This window comes from Epinephelus moara, chromosome 2 (genome assembly GCF_006386435.1).
Source record: "Epinephelus moara isolate mb chromosome 2, YSFRI_EMoa_1.0, whole genome shotgun sequence".
NCBI classification, from domain to species: Eukaryota; Metazoa; Chordata; class Actinopteri; order Perciformes; family Serranidae; genus Epinephelus; species Epinephelus moara.
This window is the reverse complement of record NC_065507.1, coordinates 4462408-4480414: the sequence shown is the minus strand read 5'-3', so window position 1 is coordinate 4480414 and position 18007 is coordinate 4462408. Positions and strand designations below refer to the sequence as shown.

Here is an 18007-nt window from a genome sequence, read left to right as displayed (position 1 = left end):
ATCAGGATCAGGTTCAGCTTTATTGGCTGAGCATATGTTCACACACAGCCTACAGGGAATATGACTCTAGTTTAAGTTGCTCTTGATGCACACACACAGTTACAAGGACAACAAAGGTAAACAAAGATAGGTAAACATAAATATTACGCACAGACAGTGGAGTGAAAAAAGTAGACGCATGTATGAACATGTATCAACATCACACATTTGGTGAACGTCACATTCTTGTGGCTAAAAATGATGTTTAAATCATTTCTGCTTGATGATGTGTTCAAAGACGTCTTTTAAACTGTTTTCTTTTTTCTTCTTATTGTGTTTTGTTTGTTTGTTGTTTGTTTTTGTGCTTTGTTAGTATTTAATAATTTGCACTGTCCCTTTAACTAAACAACATTCAGCGTCTTGTTTACAAGTCAGTCATCTCTATAAATTGTAAAACACCAACACAGCAGTGTGCTGGAAAATGTTTGTTTAAAGTCTGCGATCATATCTGTAATAGTTAAACGTCCCAGTGTGCACCAGTATAACCAGTTCAGCATCACATCTTCTCATTGCTCTGCCCTCCGTCTTGTCTTCCAGGCTCCAGCAGCCTCCCTCACCTCCAGTCGGGCCAGTGAAGTGCGACCTTCGACCCGACCAAGATGGCTCCCACCCTGGCCACTGCTTTCTCCCGCCGCTGGTGGATGGCGGTGACGGCGGTCATCGAGAACCTGCTCTTCTCCGCCGTGCTGCTGGGCTGGGGTTCCCTGCTCATCATGNTCCCTCACCTCCAGTCGGGCCAGTGAAGTGCGACCTTCGACCCGACCAAGATGGCTCCCACCCTGGCCACTGCTTTCTCCCGCCGCTGGTGGATGGCGGTGACGGCGGTCATCGAGAACCTGCTCTTCTCCGCCGTGCTGCTGGGCTGGGGTTCCCTGCTCATCATGCTCAAGTCTGAGGGCTTCTACTCGTACCTGTGCAAGGGGCCAAGTGAGTCGGCTTCATGTGGTCATTGACAGACAGGGGGGGGGGTATCTGGACCCTGTTAGTGATGGAAAGTAACTCAGTACATTTACTCGAGTACTTCGTATTAGCTCATGACCCCTCACAGTAAAACGGGACATAACAAGATCAAAAAAATATGTGCAGCTTGACTCGGATTTTAACGCCAAAGACTTGTGACTTCACTCGGACTTGAGCTTTTTGACTTGAAAAAACTTTATACTGTCCCAAAACCCACAAAATAAAAAGTTTGTTGATTAAAAACTGAGTTCATTATGACTTGTGTAGGACTTGAAACTCTTAGGACTCCCCTAGGACTTGGGACTTGTCGGTCTTGGATGGTACTTGCCTTAGGCCTTGTCCATCTTGACTGGGGACTTGTCGGTCTTTGCTTGGGACTTGACCTGAGACTTGTCAGTCTTGACTGGGACTTGATTGGGACCTGTCGGCCTTGGCTGGGGCTTGACTTGAGACTTATCGTTCATGGCTTGGGACGTGACTGGGGACTTGTCAGCCTCTGCTGGGACCTGACAGGGGACTTGTCCATCTTGACTTTGGACTTGTCTGGGACTTTGGACTTGTCGGTCTTTGCTTGGGACTTGACTTTGAACCTATCCATCTTGACTTGAGAGTTGACTTGAAACTTGTTGGTCTTGGCTGGTACTTGACTTGAGACTTGTCCATTTTGACTCAGGACTTGAATGAATTAAAATAAATTTAAAGAAATAAAAGATGAGAAAACAAAACAAACACAAAAGAAGCACAATTAAAATAAATAAATACGAATAAAATAAATAAATAAAATAATAATAAATAATAAAGATTATTAAATTTAATAATAATAAATACAAATAAATTAATTAAAAGAAAGAACAAAGAACAAAAACTTTTGGAAGAACAAAAGATTCAATTGAATCAATTTATTTTCCCTGTAAATTAAAACATGTTTCTTGGGGCCACCCTTCGCTTTATCAGGGGCCACATTTGGTCCTCAGACTGAGTGGAGAGTCACTGGACTCTGTGATTAAATGACTCACAGTTTGTTTCATCACATCAGAAACTGTCACCACTACTTTCACTGTAAATCCTGTTGCTACGACAACCAACAGCTGCTACAGGTCTGAGTTACTTCCAGTAAATTTCTAAAACCACCTCAGTCTGGATTTTTTGGATTAAATCGCAGTTGAATGTGACTCAGTGACATGACGAGGCTGTCACGTGATGACGCAGTGATTCTCACGGAGCTGCTGAGGAATCAGAATCTTTCATCAGACTGGTTTCGACACTCTGGAGTTCTTTCTGCTGAGTGGGTGTGGGGGGAGTTCGGAGACTTGAGGACACACAAACATCCCAGAGTCGTTTCAGGAAGTGTTTAAAAGCAGCCTCTCAGTATTCATGTTAGTGACGTGTGATTTCCTCGGCGAGGACGGCAACCTTTGAGCAATAAGTCAGGCAGCTTCAAACGCAGCTGTGAAGTGCTCTGGAACAACGAACCGTCAGACAGAGCAGATCTTAGTATTATGATTGGTCGTCTATGATCAAAGGTGGCGTGCGGCGCTGCTGCTCTCAGCTGGTCATTATTAGTCTGAGTCGTCGGGACACTGAATTACCTCGACTCTGAAGATCACATCAGACCACACTGTGCCGGGTCACCACTCAGATGAAACATCACAACAACACAACACTTCATCATCTTCATCATCAGTGTTCTGAGTGGTCTCCCCTGCAGATGGACGTGTGAATGAGTCCATTCATCCCTTCATCCTCCTCAGTGATTATCACACAGGCTGTTTGTGTCTTTGATCTTCTGATGGTGTCTCTGTCTCTTTGTCTCTTTGTCTCCAGTGATGAGAGACTCGAGGGGTTAATCTGTGCATATGAACCCTTTAATGGTTTTAATGCTCTCACACATTCACACATTCACACATTCACTCATTCATATGGCCTCATCTGAGCTGGCATTGTCACTGTGTGTCTGTGGGCAGATGCAGTTTGTGTAATCTATCATCAGTGAAATCTGATTATCTCTCAATGTTTATTATAGCCTGTTAATCTGATTGGATTACAGCTCAGTACCTGATGTCAGGAGTGGAATGTAACTAAGTACATTTACTCAAGTACTCAAGTACAAATTTAGAGTAATTGAACTTTACTTGAGTCTTTTCTTTTTCGTGCTACTTTGTACTTCTACTCTACATCTCAGAGAGGAAAAGATAAGAAACAAAACAAACACAAAAGACACACAGTTAAAATAAATAAATTAGAATAAATAAGAAATAAAAGAAAAAATAGATAAATTAAATAATGATAAATATTAGTAAATTAAAATGTAGATTAAAAGTAAGATAAAGAAAGAGAACAAAAACTTGTGGGAGAGGAAAAGATAAGACACAAAACAAACACAAAAGAAGCACGATTAAAATAAAAAGATTATAATAAAAAATGAAATAAGATAAAAATAGAATTAAATAAAATTAAATAATTCCAATAAAAAATTAACAGTAATACATTAAATAATAATAAATAAAAAGATAAGATAAGACACAAAACAAACTCAAAAGACACACAATTAAAAAAGATTAAAATGAAAAATAAAATAAGAGAAATTAATTAAAATAAAGAATATAACGTCATAAATTAAATGATTATAAATGAATTACATAATTATAGAAGAAAGAAAGAAAGAACCAAAAGGTATGTAAGAAGAAAAGATAAGAAACTAAACAAACACAAAAGACACGCAATTAAAATATACTAATAAATAAAAACAGAACAAAAAGACAAAGAAACAAAATCCCAAATTTAAGAGGCCGCACCACACATTTACAAATTGTCTCGACAAAGACGACAAATTAACAAATTAGGAGCTCATAAAATATGTTTTTGTTTGTAATGAATTAAACTACTCAGTCGCACAGGGAGGCTTAAAATATTTGCAGCTGCGGGGACGGTCAAATTTAGGACTTTTCCTCTAACAGAGTGTTTTCACAGTGTGGTGTTAGTGATTTTATTCAAGTAAAGGATCTGAACTCTTCCTCCACCACCACCGCTGCTCTCGTCACTGACTCAGCTCCTTCCTCAGTGACCTGACCTCAGCTCCGTCACTACAGGTCTCCTCTCTCTCCTCGCAGCCCTCTGACCTGCTCAGCTGCTACATCAGCAGTGATTGATTTTAGAAGTCTGCAACCAGGTCAACAAAGTTGCAACATCAATGTGATCGTCTTCACTCACAGATCAGTCAATGTGTACGTCTGTAATCAGTGCAAGAAATGTGCAAACATGTTACATTGTCCTACTTCTAGTGTGAAACAGAGCTGTCTGCATCATCAGGGACTGTTCTTTACTGGTATCAGAGGAGGGGGAGGCTGGGGTGTGAGGTCTTCTTCTGTTTTTTTGGACCATCCCTGAAGCTACAAATGTTCTTAGCCTTCCTCAGTGACTGGTGGAAAATACACGACAATCTGTGTCCACCAACTTGTGAAAGAATAAAAGAAAAGAAAGAAAGAAACAAAAACAAAACATAAACGACTCACCATTAAAATAAATAAAATAAAATACAAAAGAATAAAATAAAATAAAAATAAAAATAAAATAAATTAATTAAAACGAAAATAAAATAAATAAATAAAAATAAAAATAAATTAATAATAAGAAAAAATAATAAATAATACAAAACTAAATAAAAAAATCAAAATAAAAAATAATAATAAAAAATAAAATAAAAATAATAAATTAAATAATAAGCAAAATTATGATAAATAATAATAAAAAATAATAATAAATTAAAATAAATAAATTATTATTACTGTTTTCCTATGGTGAAAACGGTGGCTGGGAATTTTTTTGTCGACAGGCCGGCTCACAGAGCGAGCTGTAGAGCTGCAGGCTGCTGCTAAAAAGTACATGTTGCAGATTTTTAAGTATCTGAAAGTTTTAAATGATCACTCCACTGATTTAACATTGCACTTTAACATCATTGAACTCATGATGGACGTCACATGAGGCAAGTATCAGACATTACACGGCTCTCTGCAGCCAAAAAGTTTTGAAAACGTGTGAAATTGGTGTGTGAACGTGTGAAATCTTTAACAGCTGTTGACAGCTGAGGTGAGGCCGAGGTGAGCAGACTACGATTGTTCTGCACGTTGTAAAGAAGTCCCAGTGATTGGCCGAGGAAACAAAACACTGTCCCAGAATGTGTCGAGGAATTTCCCCCAGTGGTGTGTCACCCACTGCAGCAGCACGTTGACCGGGCAAACACAGAGAGGTCACACAGGAGACATTATAGATTATTTATCCTGAGTGCAAATTGTATCCTGCACAAACTGATTGAATTAGCTGAGTGTTTAATCTGCGTGTGTGTGTGACCCCCCAGTAAGGTGTCACAGTTTCCATCCCTGTGTTGTGAAACTCAGTTGTTGCTCCTCAGCTCAGCGCCGCCTGCTCTCCCACGGCTGGTTGTGGTTGTTCTCGTGGTGTGAAGTGTGTGTACGTGTTTTTGTCACACAGCGGAAAGAAAAAGGTGCACATTCCTCCGTCATCACCTCTCGCCTGCCTCCCTTTGTCTTGCTTCGTGTCTCATGATGACGGGCTCTGTCAGCGCTGCTCCTTCACTCAGATTGTGATGTTGTTTCTGCACATAAAAAGTGTGTTTAGACCAGAAAAGCTTGTTTCTGCTCAGTGTGAACAGAAAGTGTGTAATCTCCTAAAGGAAACAGTGGTGTTTGTCTCCTATCTCGTCTTCTTAAATACTTTGTGTGTACCCACTTGTGTTTGTTGACCCTCTATCTACAACCTGACCCCGTGACTTTTACTCAGTAATGACTGTATCCTTATATAAATGGCCTCTAATCAGGAGGAGCCTCTGTCTGCTAATTGTTTCTTGACGTGTCACACTGTCGGCATTATTCCTCCTAACATCCTCTGATGACTCCACTGTCAGTGCATTGTTTTAATTTGATAATCAGGCTGACTTGTGTATGTCGGTGCTATCTACAGGTGGATAAAGGAGGAACTTTGAAGCCGAGGAAACAAAGCTGTTTGTGCGTCCTAGTAATTATTAAACCAGCTGATTCTGTAGGAGTGTGTTTGGCAAAGGTATTTAGCGAAACGTTCACACGATAAAGCTTTTGTGGTGTTGACATATATAAGAAACGCCCTCTGATGAATAGCCGCTGTTTGCCGAAGTTTTCACACACGATCCAGTCAGCTTTATACCCTCGAGTGTGTTCGCCTGTTTGTGTGTGTGAGGTCGGGACTCTTCCCTTATTGACTCAGGTTTGCTGCGGCCATTTGATTAGTCAGCAGCTGAGGCCGCTGGGGGACAGATGCTGCTGTCTTGTGTTAATCCAACAGTCAGCACTTAATGCTCCAACACACCTCAGATACCAGGCTGAGAGCGGGGAGCACATAATCTCCATATTGACGCAGAGGGTTGATCACAAAGAGCTTTTGAAGCAGATACAAAGACCGTGTTTTGAAGGTTGGTGTGTTGTTCCACCGCTTTGGTCCAGAACTCAGTATCGACCTTTGAATGGGTTGGCGTGAAGATTTGTGCATGCAGTCATGGTCCCCTGAGGATGATTCAAGTGTCATTTTCTGAAATATCTCCACAACTATTGGGTGGATTGCCATGGAATGTGGTGCAGGTATTCATGCTCCCTTCAAGATGAATTGTAAGGACTTTGGTGGCTTTTACTTTATGACGACTAGGGCTGCCCCCTGACCAAGAATTTTCCTCGTCAAACAACAGTCATCATGTAGGTCCATCAGTGGACTAGTCTCCTGCATGTTCATGATATGAATATAATGATTAAATGATATATTTTGGTGGTTTGAGTTGAAGGTGTGAGAAAGAATAGTGTCAGTAACATTGTTAACACTGTGCTACATTACAGAGAAATACAAACCGTACCAATGAACCTTCATTAATATAGGCCTATATTTTATCTACAAGTGCACGTCACACACTGAGCGAGCCGCCTGTTAATGACGCTGGGCTAATGTAGCTACTTCCATGTTTCAGATGATACGTCATGTTTGTAGTCGACCAATGAAGATGAGTTTACATATCACCTTGGGTTCGTCCTTCACCTTCTCAAAATGATCCCACACTTTGGATTTCCTGCCCGACATGTTTGTGTTTGTGTTGGCATACTAACACTGGAGCTGTAACAACTGGTCAGTTAATCAAGTAGCTCACTGACAGAAAATTATTTTGTAACGATTTCCATCATCAAATAATCATTTTAGTTATTTCTTAGTCAGAAAAGTTGAATCTTTGCTGGTTTCATTCTTCTTAAATAGAAGTTTCTTTGTCATACGTGACGATGAACTGACTCGTTTTGGTCGGATAAAACCACAGACTGTAAAAATAACGGCACAGCCACAGTAACATCACCCACTGATTTGTGGACTGTTTTGAAGCTTCAGATTCAGCATTTTCGCCATCTTGTTTTTTTCTGGAGCCAGAAATGATAACATTCAGGCGAGAAGTTTACAGAACTTGAAGTTAGAGGAGTGAGGGGTGAATCTGACTGAGGAGCCGAGGACCCTAACAGCAGACAGCCTGGCTTTAACATGGGGGTCTATGGGGACTGACTTGCTCTTGGAGCCAGCCTCAAGTGGACGTTTGAGGAACAGCAGTTTATGGCACTCAAGTGTTGGCTTCATGTCTCAGCCCTGGAGGTCTCCTCAGAGCTCCTTTACTGCAGCTTCTATTATTACTGATCATAATAATAAATTTAATGTCAACTTGTTGCATGAGAATCGATCCAGGTGAAGGTTTTCCCATAGACGGCTTTGTGTACTTGAATGGCCAACATGCCCTCAGATCAGCGCAGCTCTGCATCCTCGTGTTACATTTAACCAGTACTTTCTGCAGCTGCTTGTTTTTGAATGCTCTCGATCTCAAGTGTCTCAACAGCTCTCGTGAATTCATGTAAAACAACACTACAGCCATCAGATGTTCATTAAGCCCCGATACCTTTCACCTACTTCTATTCTCTCAGAGCACCGGCCAATGTTCTGCACCAGGATGCATTAATATGACATAATAGCTTGCTGTTGTTCCCTCAAAATCCGACCCTTCACCCAGAGACCAGCGTCAACACCTCCTCAGTTTACACTGCTTTTACCTTTAAGCTGGTTCAACAGAGGCAACATCACACACCCCTCTGATGAGAACATAGTGGGAAAACAGAGTTTGAGCAGTGTTGTTTGTTTCCGGCACAGACCGGCTGATGTTGAGAAGTTGCCCCCAGGACAGAAATGAGGAAAACACAGTGATGACTAAGTCCTTTATACGTCCCTGCTCCCTCCTCCAGACATTAAGCATGTGGTAACCTCAGTCTGACTCTATTGTTCTCCTGGCACAAGTCAAGGTGAATGAGGAGTTGTTTTCCTCCTCTCTGTCTGTCTGTCTGGGTGATACCAGCAGAGTTTCACCAGAGGCAACAGTCTGATAGAGTTGATAGACAAAAATAGACTCCACATGAACTCAGTGGACTGTGTTTACTGGTGATTCAGCAGGAGGCGGACACACTGCGTCGGTGTGGAACTGTTACAGAGAGTTCCCCTCCACCATGCCGGGGTTCAGTTGTGACTATTTCTGGTGCCTGTTTACCCAGTATTGTGTTGTTTTCCCTACACTGTGTTTACTTGACCTCTAATGGGTCGACTGGCTTTTCGATCAGTGGCTCAGCTCTCAGAGAGAAACATTAGAAATGGGCTATTTGAAATACTGAGAAGGAGTTTATTTTAGATCACACTGAAACCTCGAGAACAACTGAACAAGTCAACAACACAGCTGCAGTGTGAAGTGGAGCTTATGTATCAACCAGCATGCATTTTAATCCATAACAATGCTTTACACTGTTATTTATAGCTCATATATTAAGATGTAAACAGTCTGGAGCTGTTCGAACAGCTGCGGTGCCTCGTACTGAGAGCTAACATCAACATGCTGACATTCTCACAAGGACAATAGATAAGATTAGATAAGTTGAGATTCACAGATGTTTCGTCTCTTGTGTCACATCAAGTTTGCGCAGCTCAAAAGCAGGGCTCGAGTCTAATGGCGTCCCGTCATCCTGGGGACATAAGGAAACGGGTTTGGGATGAACAAAGATCTTTCCCAGGATGCCATGGGACGCAGTAAACTCGTTCTCGACACATCAGGGGATGCACTCTGTTATTTCTCTGATAAAGCTTCAATGTTAACAAATCCATGTTAAAATCATCAGGAGGAGAGCTAGCTGACATTAGCTGTAGACAGCTGGTGGCGGTAACTGACTGCTGACGGAGGTTACACTGAGTTACATGATGATGCGTTCAAGCTCTCCTCTGTTAATATTAGTGTTGGGCGAAGGTACATTTTAACATTCTCATAATGTGTTCAAGATAACCTTGTAAAAGGCAGCTCTGTGGCAAGAAACCTGAATAAAAACAGTCGTTTGAAGGAGAAATTTGTTGATGCTTTCACACTAATATGAAAATATATACAGTAAAATGACTTTTGAGGCAGATATTTTTTAAAAAAGGTTTTTAATGTGAAAGAAGGTTATTTTAAAGGTTGTTTCATTAATTTGTATGATTGCATTTGTGCTCATTCAAAGGTAGTTTGAAGGACTCAACGACTTTAAAACAGTTATTTTTTATTATAAAGATTTCCTTGTTTCACAAAGAATGCTTAACAGCAAAAACAAAATAAGCAACAATAAAAACATTGGTATCGGCCATCAGCCATCGGCCATCAGCTATTAACCATCAGCTATTGACCATCAGCTATTAACCATCAGCTATTAACCATCAGCTATTGACCATCAGCTATTAACCATCAGCTATTGACCATTGGCCAAGTTGTCATTTTAAACGTCAGTATCAGCCCAGAATTTCACATCGGTGCATCCCTAGTGACCTGGTGAACTGTTTACCATGTTTAGCATCTTACTTTTGTGTGTTAGCATGCTAACACTTGCTAACTATCACTAAACATAAAGTTATTTGGAGTGTCATTAGTTTAACATGTTTGTGGTGCTGCGTGGAAATTAAAGAGCTACCCAAAGTTATTAGGGTTCGTCCTCTGGGGAACATTAATGTCTGAATGAAATTTCATGTCCGTCCATCCAATAGTTGTGAAGACATGTCACTAAAGCCCCAAAAATGTCAACCTCAGGGTGGAGTGAAATGAAAAGTCAGGGATCACCAAAGTTGGTAGGATTCATACACGAGTTTCTGTGCAGTCCATCCAAAAGTTGTTGAGATATTTCCGTCTAGACTGAAGACAGAAAGACACGTTCATTAACTGTAGCTGTCAAATAAATGTAGTGGGATAAGAAGTACATATTGTTACATATAATGGGAGCACTTGCAGTGAAGGTGCACTTCCTTCGTATCAAAGTAAATGTACATAGTTACTTTCCACTTCTGGTATAAAGCATCACAGCCTGGACCGGTCATGTGCACATAAAAATATAACGATACAGAATTTCTCGTTGTGGAATTTCTCAGATTTGGTTCATTGTCATTTGGATCCAAGCTGCTGTGTGCAGTTTAAATCTTAACTCTTTTCCTCTTTCCTTTCCCTCACCATTCAGCAAACACCTCCAACGTCACCCTCTCCAGCCTTGCGGAGATTGAGGAGTACCAGACGATGAACCACTGGCCCATCTGCAAGGACCAAGACGAGATGCTGAACTTGGCTTTCACTGTGGGCTCCTTCCTTCTGTCTGCCATCACCCTGCCCATGGGCATCGTCATGGACAAATACGGTCCACGGAAGCTCCGACTTCTGGGCAGGTAAGGCTACAGAAGAAAGTCTTTCATCTTGATGTGATACAACATTGGATGGTTTTGGTATGTTTGGTATATTTATTGCTATATTCTGTGTGTTCCCAGTGCCTGCTTTGCCTTCTCCTGCCTCCTCATCGCCTACGGTGCCAGTGATCCCGCTAGTACGTATCTTAATGTCATCTCACATACATCACTTTAATGGCATCATATGGCGCCACTGACGCACACACTGCTCTCAATCATGTTGTTCGTGCCAGCAGGCCACAGTATTGGGCATGTTTACACATACAGCATATCGATTCATTGGTGACACTTTAATCAGTCATGCAGGATGCGTGTGTGTTACTTTGCGTCAGCAGAGAGGCCACACCTGTCTGTGATTCACTAATCTGCTCTTTCTCCTGTAGATCTGTCCATCCTGATCTTTTTTGCTTTGGCGATGAACGGGTTTGGAGGCATGTGCATGACCTTCACTTCTCTCACAGTGAGTATAGATTTATTTATCGGCTTTGATGGAAACACAACACCCAGGTGAACGTGTAGACTTTAGCCCCTTACCTGACGAGATGCAATGAAACGCCACCACAAAATACCGTCTGTCACCACCCAAGCAGCGCTTAAACACTGATCCAGATTAGTCTGCTCTGAGCTCCAGGCTTCCATGCTGCTTTCGACTGTTTATTAACCTGCTTTCAGGCCTGTTAATGGAAATTAGAAAGGAGTCTATAGCCGATTTTTATGGTTTTGCCCGGGTCTAAAAAATGTGCGTACAGGCACACATTCTGGTGGAAAAGGGGTCTGACAAGTCCCACAGTAAGTTACTACAAGTCATAGATTTTGCAAGGATGCACAAATACATTTCTTGGTGCCACTTTGTCTTATGACCCGACACTGTAATGAGGTACTGTGTTAGTTTATTCAGCGCCTGGCAAATAAAGAAAAAGTCCCCAACTCGAGGCAGACAACACTGCATGTCAGAGAGGCAGTTTCTAATAAAATATGTCAATATCAGCAAAACAGAATAGCGTAATATCTAGATATGATATTACAGGAAATGAAATTGAGAGTAGCGGATAGAGAGGAAGAGATGTGAAGATTTCAAGAGAAAAATTGCACTGAGAAAGAAGAGGAGAGAGATGACAGAGTGGCTGGAGAGTGGATCAGAGCACTGTGAAGAGACACTTCATTACACACTGATGAGGAGAGGACAAAACGACAGGGTCAGTGGACAGAGACTCAGAGACGGGCGGAAAGACAGATGCATGACAGACAGGGAAGAGACGGACGAAGGCGGAGACAGATGGCTGAGCGGTTGACAAGAGACTGCTGCTGGGTGAAAGGGGCAGAGGAACAATGTGCAGACATGAGATGAGGGAGTGATGGAGAGGAAGAGGAAAGCCAGTGGTCAGGATGATCTCATCAGGGAGGGAAAGTGCTGCATCACAGGAGGGGCCACGTGAGACGGAGAGACTTTAGAGAGAGGGTGGTTAAAGAGAGCGGGTCTGCATTAGTAATTTATTATTCACTCCTGCTCTGCTGCTCTGGCTGGGAGCCAAAAAAAGACCTCTACTCATTATTATTTCATCCACACATGGATCTACAGTGTGTGTGTGTGTGTGTGTGTGTGTGCGTCTATAGTGCAAGTCTACAGATGTGTCATTGTTCTAGCAGCACAATAGAGATCAATTTGAAGGTGTAAAAATGTTCTGAGACACAATTTTCTACGATAAAGTAATCAATGATCTGTCTCATAACCACAACATCAGATGTGGATTGTTCATTATATGTTACTTAGCTAATGCATGGTGGGTAATTCTGTGCAACACAGTCGTTTGCAGCCACAACAGTCTGTTACTTTATCACAAAACACCCACAGAGCAGCGACAGACTGTCACACAAGAGACAAACAGGAAGCAGCAACAGGGGAACTGACTGAGTGTGTGTGTTTGAGTGCGCCTCCCCACCCATGCTGTGCTGTTTCCTATTCAGGCGGCCTACTGGGACCCTGACTGACACACAAATACACACAGAAGTCGCTCAGCTGGTTTCATCCCACTGCGCCCCCCCCCCCCCCCACCCCACCCTGTGTCCCAGTCTTTAGTCTCAGCCCGGTTGTTTTTGTCTTCTCCAGTTTCAGCTGCTCTCCGTCAGCAAGGCTGGAGCTGCACACAACTGTCAAAACTGTGCTGTGTGTATACACAGTACTGTATGTTACTGTGTCAGCACTGTGTGTGTGTTGTTTTAGCTGTTGAGTGCCTTGAACATACAGTAGGCTGAGTTATAGCTCCCTGCAGGCCTCGACAAATGTTTCCTTTATACCACTGCCTCAGTGTGTGTGTGTGTGTGTGTGAGAGAGAGAGATCAAGGCAGAGTAAAGCAGTATTTGTACTTGTGAACGTAGGCGCATATCCTACAATGTAGCGTGACATGCACCTCCCCAGAAGTGCAGCTACACGACGCTGCGACGCAGACTTCCTGTTTATTTTTAAAACTGAAACCATTTCCCGCAGTAAAAAAATTGAAGTTTTATTTACTTTTATTTCACAGATAAGAAAGAATAAAGTACGAAGAAAATAAAGCCCCCTCACAACGACATTTTAAGTCCCGTCTGTGATTTATCCTGGTTTCATATGAGTACAGCTAAGTCATTGAGCTAATATGCTAGAATAGTTAGCATGTCATATATGTTAGGAAAATGTGTCTAGTACGAGACAGTTGTTTTGTCAGTGAGCTGTAGTTGAGTTGAAGTTTGTAACGTTACCTTTGTTAAATGCTGCTGTTGTCCCTGGCTTCATATGAGTAGAGAAAAACTCAGCTAGCTGCTAGGCTAATTTAAGCAATGTAAAATGCCATAGGCTTGTGCTAATAACGTTAGCATGTTGTATTTGTGGGGAAAATGTGTCCAGATAAAAACAAGTGTTTGTCTGTGAACCGTGCGAGTCATAATGGAGCCGAATTTTGCACTTTTATTTAATATTGTCGCTATTTAATCACCAAAGGATCCACGATACGATATTATCACGATACTTAAGTCACGATACAATGTTATTGCGATCATAAATATGCTGAGTATTGCGATGAATTCATTGCGATTTATTACCTTTTTTCAACTGTAAATCATGTCCCTAAAGGAAAACTTTGTCAACATCTGTTTTATCTGATAAGATGAATATTAATATAAAGAAATATATAAATATCAGCCCTTTTTTTCGCAGCAGCAAATGTATGTAGTGCACTGAAAAAGCAACTGATTATATTACTCTAGTAGGCTACTTAAAATTTAATTTGTATTTGTAATATTAATAATTTATACAATAAAAAAATCGATACTCTTACTTCTTATAATTCTCTGTTCTTTACATCAGAGCGTCTGTAACGAATCAGTTTCCTCTCGGGGATCAATAGCACAGGCTACACACAACTATAAATCAGCCTTGAGCAGTGAGTGATATTTTGTGGATGCTCGGCTGAGGCTCTTTCCTCTCGCTGCCCTTTCCTGAATCTCTGGATCACGGGTCGTTACCGAGGAAAACAACTATTTTAAGAAGCCTGTAACCTTCTGGTTACATCTCAGGGGGTGAAAAGCTCTGACGCAGCATCTCAGGCATCCTTTGTAACTGCTCAGGTCAGGCTGACCTGCTCAGATCACCCAGTGTGAGACGTTAAGTGATTTAGAACAAGAGATATCTTTCATCGTCGTCTTTCACCACTGTGCTTTTAATTTTTTTTGCTTCTCCTTCTTTCTCGGCACCTCTAATGAGCTCAAAGAGTAGTTTGGCTCCATCCCCTCGTTCTCTGTTATTTCTTATCTTTATTGTTGCATGTGGATGCACATTCAGCACTCAGAGTCCCGGCGATGGAAGGAGGAGGAGGAGGAGGAGGAGGAGGAGGAGGAGGAGGAGGGTGGGGTGTTTCATTCCATCTCTTTCTGTGCTTGTAAACAGCTTCATGTTACAGAGAGTCTCTCCTCCATTCTAGCCAGACGTTAACACACACACACACACACACACACACACACACACACACTGCCTCTACATACAGACATACATACATCAACGCCCACAGACTTGAAGCTCCTCCTCTTGTTCTTTATGGCACGTGTTGGAGCCCCCTGTGCTTCCTGGGTTTGCTTCCCCTACTCGCTGCCATAATCTACTTTCTATGTCTAATGTGTATTTCCTCTGTTCCCAATCCCCCTTTTTTTCTGTGTCACTGGACCATCTGGGAACGCTCTTAAAGGCTCACTGATCGTCTGGCTGATGCCCCCTGCGTCACACAGGCGACAGACTGGTCATAGATGTGGTTTTTAGTTGAGAAATCTCAATGTCCTGCACATTTTCTCACAAACACACACAGTATTTGATTATACTGGAGGACAGGATGGGAGCAAAAAGGCAGTGTGATCAGTCTGTGGATTATTTCTACCATGCTGGAGATGGCGGGGTGAGATGGAGGAAGTACAGTATATGCCTTGTTTACTCCACTGGACATTAAATGGAGGGAAGGGAGATGTGAGAGGAAGAAAAAGAGATGAATGAATGCCAGAGGTCAAGTAATTTGAGATCCGAGCCGGCCAGACAGAGCAGTAGTCGCTGATATGTACGCCCAAGTGGCTCTGTGTAGTGTTGTGAAATTCGGCTCCAGGTGGTTGTGTGTTTTTGTGGTTTTCTGTGCAGCTGGTTCGACTGTAAATTCCTTTCAGACACAGAGGGGTCTTAACACTCGTCTCCACCCTTCCAAAAATTATTTCTGGTGGAAACACTATAACTGGGGATGAAGTCAGTTGGTGTCAGTCCAAAATACATATGAAGTTCAGCCCTAAAAATTATAAGACTCCTAAAAGGAAGGAGCAAAAAGTGACGTCAGGTCGATGGAAGTATGCCGTCTGGTGTTCGTCAGCTGGTGTTTGCTAATCTTAAGACCCAGTTGGCTGCTCTTTATGATGGATGGAGTCCTCTCCTATCCTGTGCGTCTAGGCAGGACCGGTCACAGCTGGTTCTCAGCGGTCCAGCAGCAGGCGGCTGAAGTTTCCACTTGCTGCAGCAAACCCTCTTCCTTCTTTCATTTCTCTGTTCTGTGCTCTCAAACGGCTCCGTCCAGTTTCCTCTTTCTGCCCCTCGTCTGAGGCTCAGCATGTTTTCTCACTCCCCGGGCCTCTTTGCTACCTCACGCTCGGCCTTTTTTCCATTTCCATTTTCAACACTCAGCACACACTCTTATCCAGAGAGTCAAAATGTTTGCAAAAGTGCAGGATGGCCAAAAAGTTTGCAGTCACAGGGGAAACTTTTAAACTAAGTGGGCATCTAAAGTTGTTAGCAGGAAGTTAGATTCTACTTATGTGATACTCAGCTTTAGACCTGTGGGCCAAATGTGGCCCCTGGCAGGGTGCTGGGTGGCCCCTGAAACCGTTCTTTAATACACAGGTCAAATAAATTGAATCACACTGGGATATACATTAACTACTGGCCTGACAACCACCTACCTGCAAAAGCGTTCTCCATAAATCAAAGCGTTCTTACAAGCAGCTGCTGCCGCTACAGTCCAGGGCTGTGATGACGGGCAGAGAACTTCACTGACGGAAGTGCAAGCTAGCTTGGCGCCATGTTAGTAACGACATACTGTTGTGAGACAAGGGAGATCACTGAAATGAACAAACATTTCTACATATTTGGACAATTTATCAGTTGTCAGAAATTTTGTGTAAATGTTATCGCAGGTCCAGTTTTTCTTTTGATCATCCTTGTAATGTATTCACAACAAACGCGATGCATATTTTTGTGTCACAGTACTCGCTTAGTTCTTGCCACTCAATTGGCGTATTTTGCGTCATTCGCGTTGCGTCCATCGTGTCTATTGTGCCACCTGATGGGAATTCCTGTCTAATTGCGTCTTTACCTTGAATTTACGTGTAATTCACTCGCACAAATTGTTTTATTCACACCAGGATGAACATAAGTTGCTAGTGCTGTGTTGTACAGCTCTGGGTATTCAAACACAATGCAAATTTTTCAACACTTAAACGCTAAAATATTTTGTGTTGACTCGTTTCATAAGCTCAAATGCATCATAGGACCCAGCAGGATCTCAATGCTGATTGGCTGTCGCAGCACGAATTGGTCACTGAAGTTCAGATTTTTCACCTCTGGCAAATAAGAGCAACAACTCACTTCACTCGCACCCCTTACCTCCCGTATTTCCATCATGTCCATCATGTCCATAATGCAGGAATATGCGTCTAATTGTGTCTTCACATTGACTTGACATGTAGCTCACTCACGCAAATTGTTTTATTCACTCCCAGTATGAACACAACATAAGTTACTAGCACTGTGCTGTACAACTCCGGGTATTCAGACACCAAAATTATCAGCTCCTCCATTTTGTCGTCTTTCTGTTTCCATGATACCCGCCCCCTTCTATTTAATCGTTTGATCACAGGTGGATACTGCCAGAAATTTAACACGATGAACTCTGCTCGGCACGGAACTCTGTGCATGTTCATGTGGGCGGCCACTGCGTCACGCCTCTACTGCCATGTTTGAAACCCCTTCCTCTCTGCTGCCTTCCCCTCATTGACATGACTGGAGGCTGTGAGTAAAACACGGGGTTGTGAAGGCAGCATAAGGTGTCAAAGTGCATTAAAAAGCATCAAAATAGAGCTTGTTTATCAAAAACTGTACCAGGGGACAGAGGTCCAGGCTGAGCCCCAAATGTCTGATCCCAGGAACGCCCATGCGTACATGTGCAGGGCCGCTGACTGGCCCCTGACCTCCTGTCATTTTGCAAAAGTGGCCCCGGGGCAAGTTGAGTTTCCTTATTCTAGTTCATATGCAAAAAAGCTACAACGACTCATGTTACACTCAGCAGAACACATTTACATGTGATGACATTGAGAACATGTTCCCAATGACGGGATAAGGGTTAAAACAAGACAGACCTCGACCGTGGAAAGGATACCAGTCCTCCCTGAAGCTCTGATGAAATCAACATCTGCAAGCAAATATGTTCATTACTTATAAGTGGGTCACATGGTGTACAGTGAACACAGCATTCATCTCGCCTGCGCTGATAACATTCAACACTCCAAACAAGATCGAATCACAGCTCAACAGGTTTCAGCAGGCACCTTATCGTCACCTGAAGTAAACCTGGCTGAAGACGCGTTTTACAGCTTTAACTAGCAGCTCTGTGAGGTTGAGCTAAATGTTAAATGTCAGCATGCTAACGTGGTCACAGT

The 18007-nt window shown here is 42.4% G+C and overlaps 1 protein-coding gene and 1 long non-coding RNA gene across 4 annotated transcripts in view; both read left to right on the top strand.

Moving 5' to 3' along the window:
- LOC126404344 (uncharacterized) overlaps window positions 1–753 on the top strand; it is a 6439-nt gene extending 5686 nt beyond the window's left edge. For both annotated transcript variants that reach the window (XR_007571437.1, XR_007571436.1), the window contains exon 3: window positions 577–753. This is a non-coding gene — a long non-coding RNA (uncharacterized LOC126404344). The remainder of the gene's footprint in view (window positions 1–576) is intronic.
- A 1-nt stretch (window position 754) lies between these two features.
- LOC126404094 (large neutral amino acids transporter small subunit 4-like) overlaps window positions 755–18007 on the top strand; it is a 38159-nt gene continuing 20906 nt past the window's right edge. For both annotated transcript variants that reach the window (XM_050067097.1, XM_050067090.1), the window contains exons 1-4: window positions 755–966; window positions 10575–10776; window positions 10876–10931; window positions 11178–11254. In XM_050067097.1, coding sequence (XP_049923054.1) covers window positions 807–966; window positions 10575–10776; window positions 10876–10931; window positions 11178–11254 — 495 coding nt within the window. In that variant the 5' untranslated portion in view covers window positions 755–806. The remainder of the gene's footprint in view (window positions 967–10574; window positions 10777–10875; window positions 10932–11177; window positions 11255–18007) is intronic.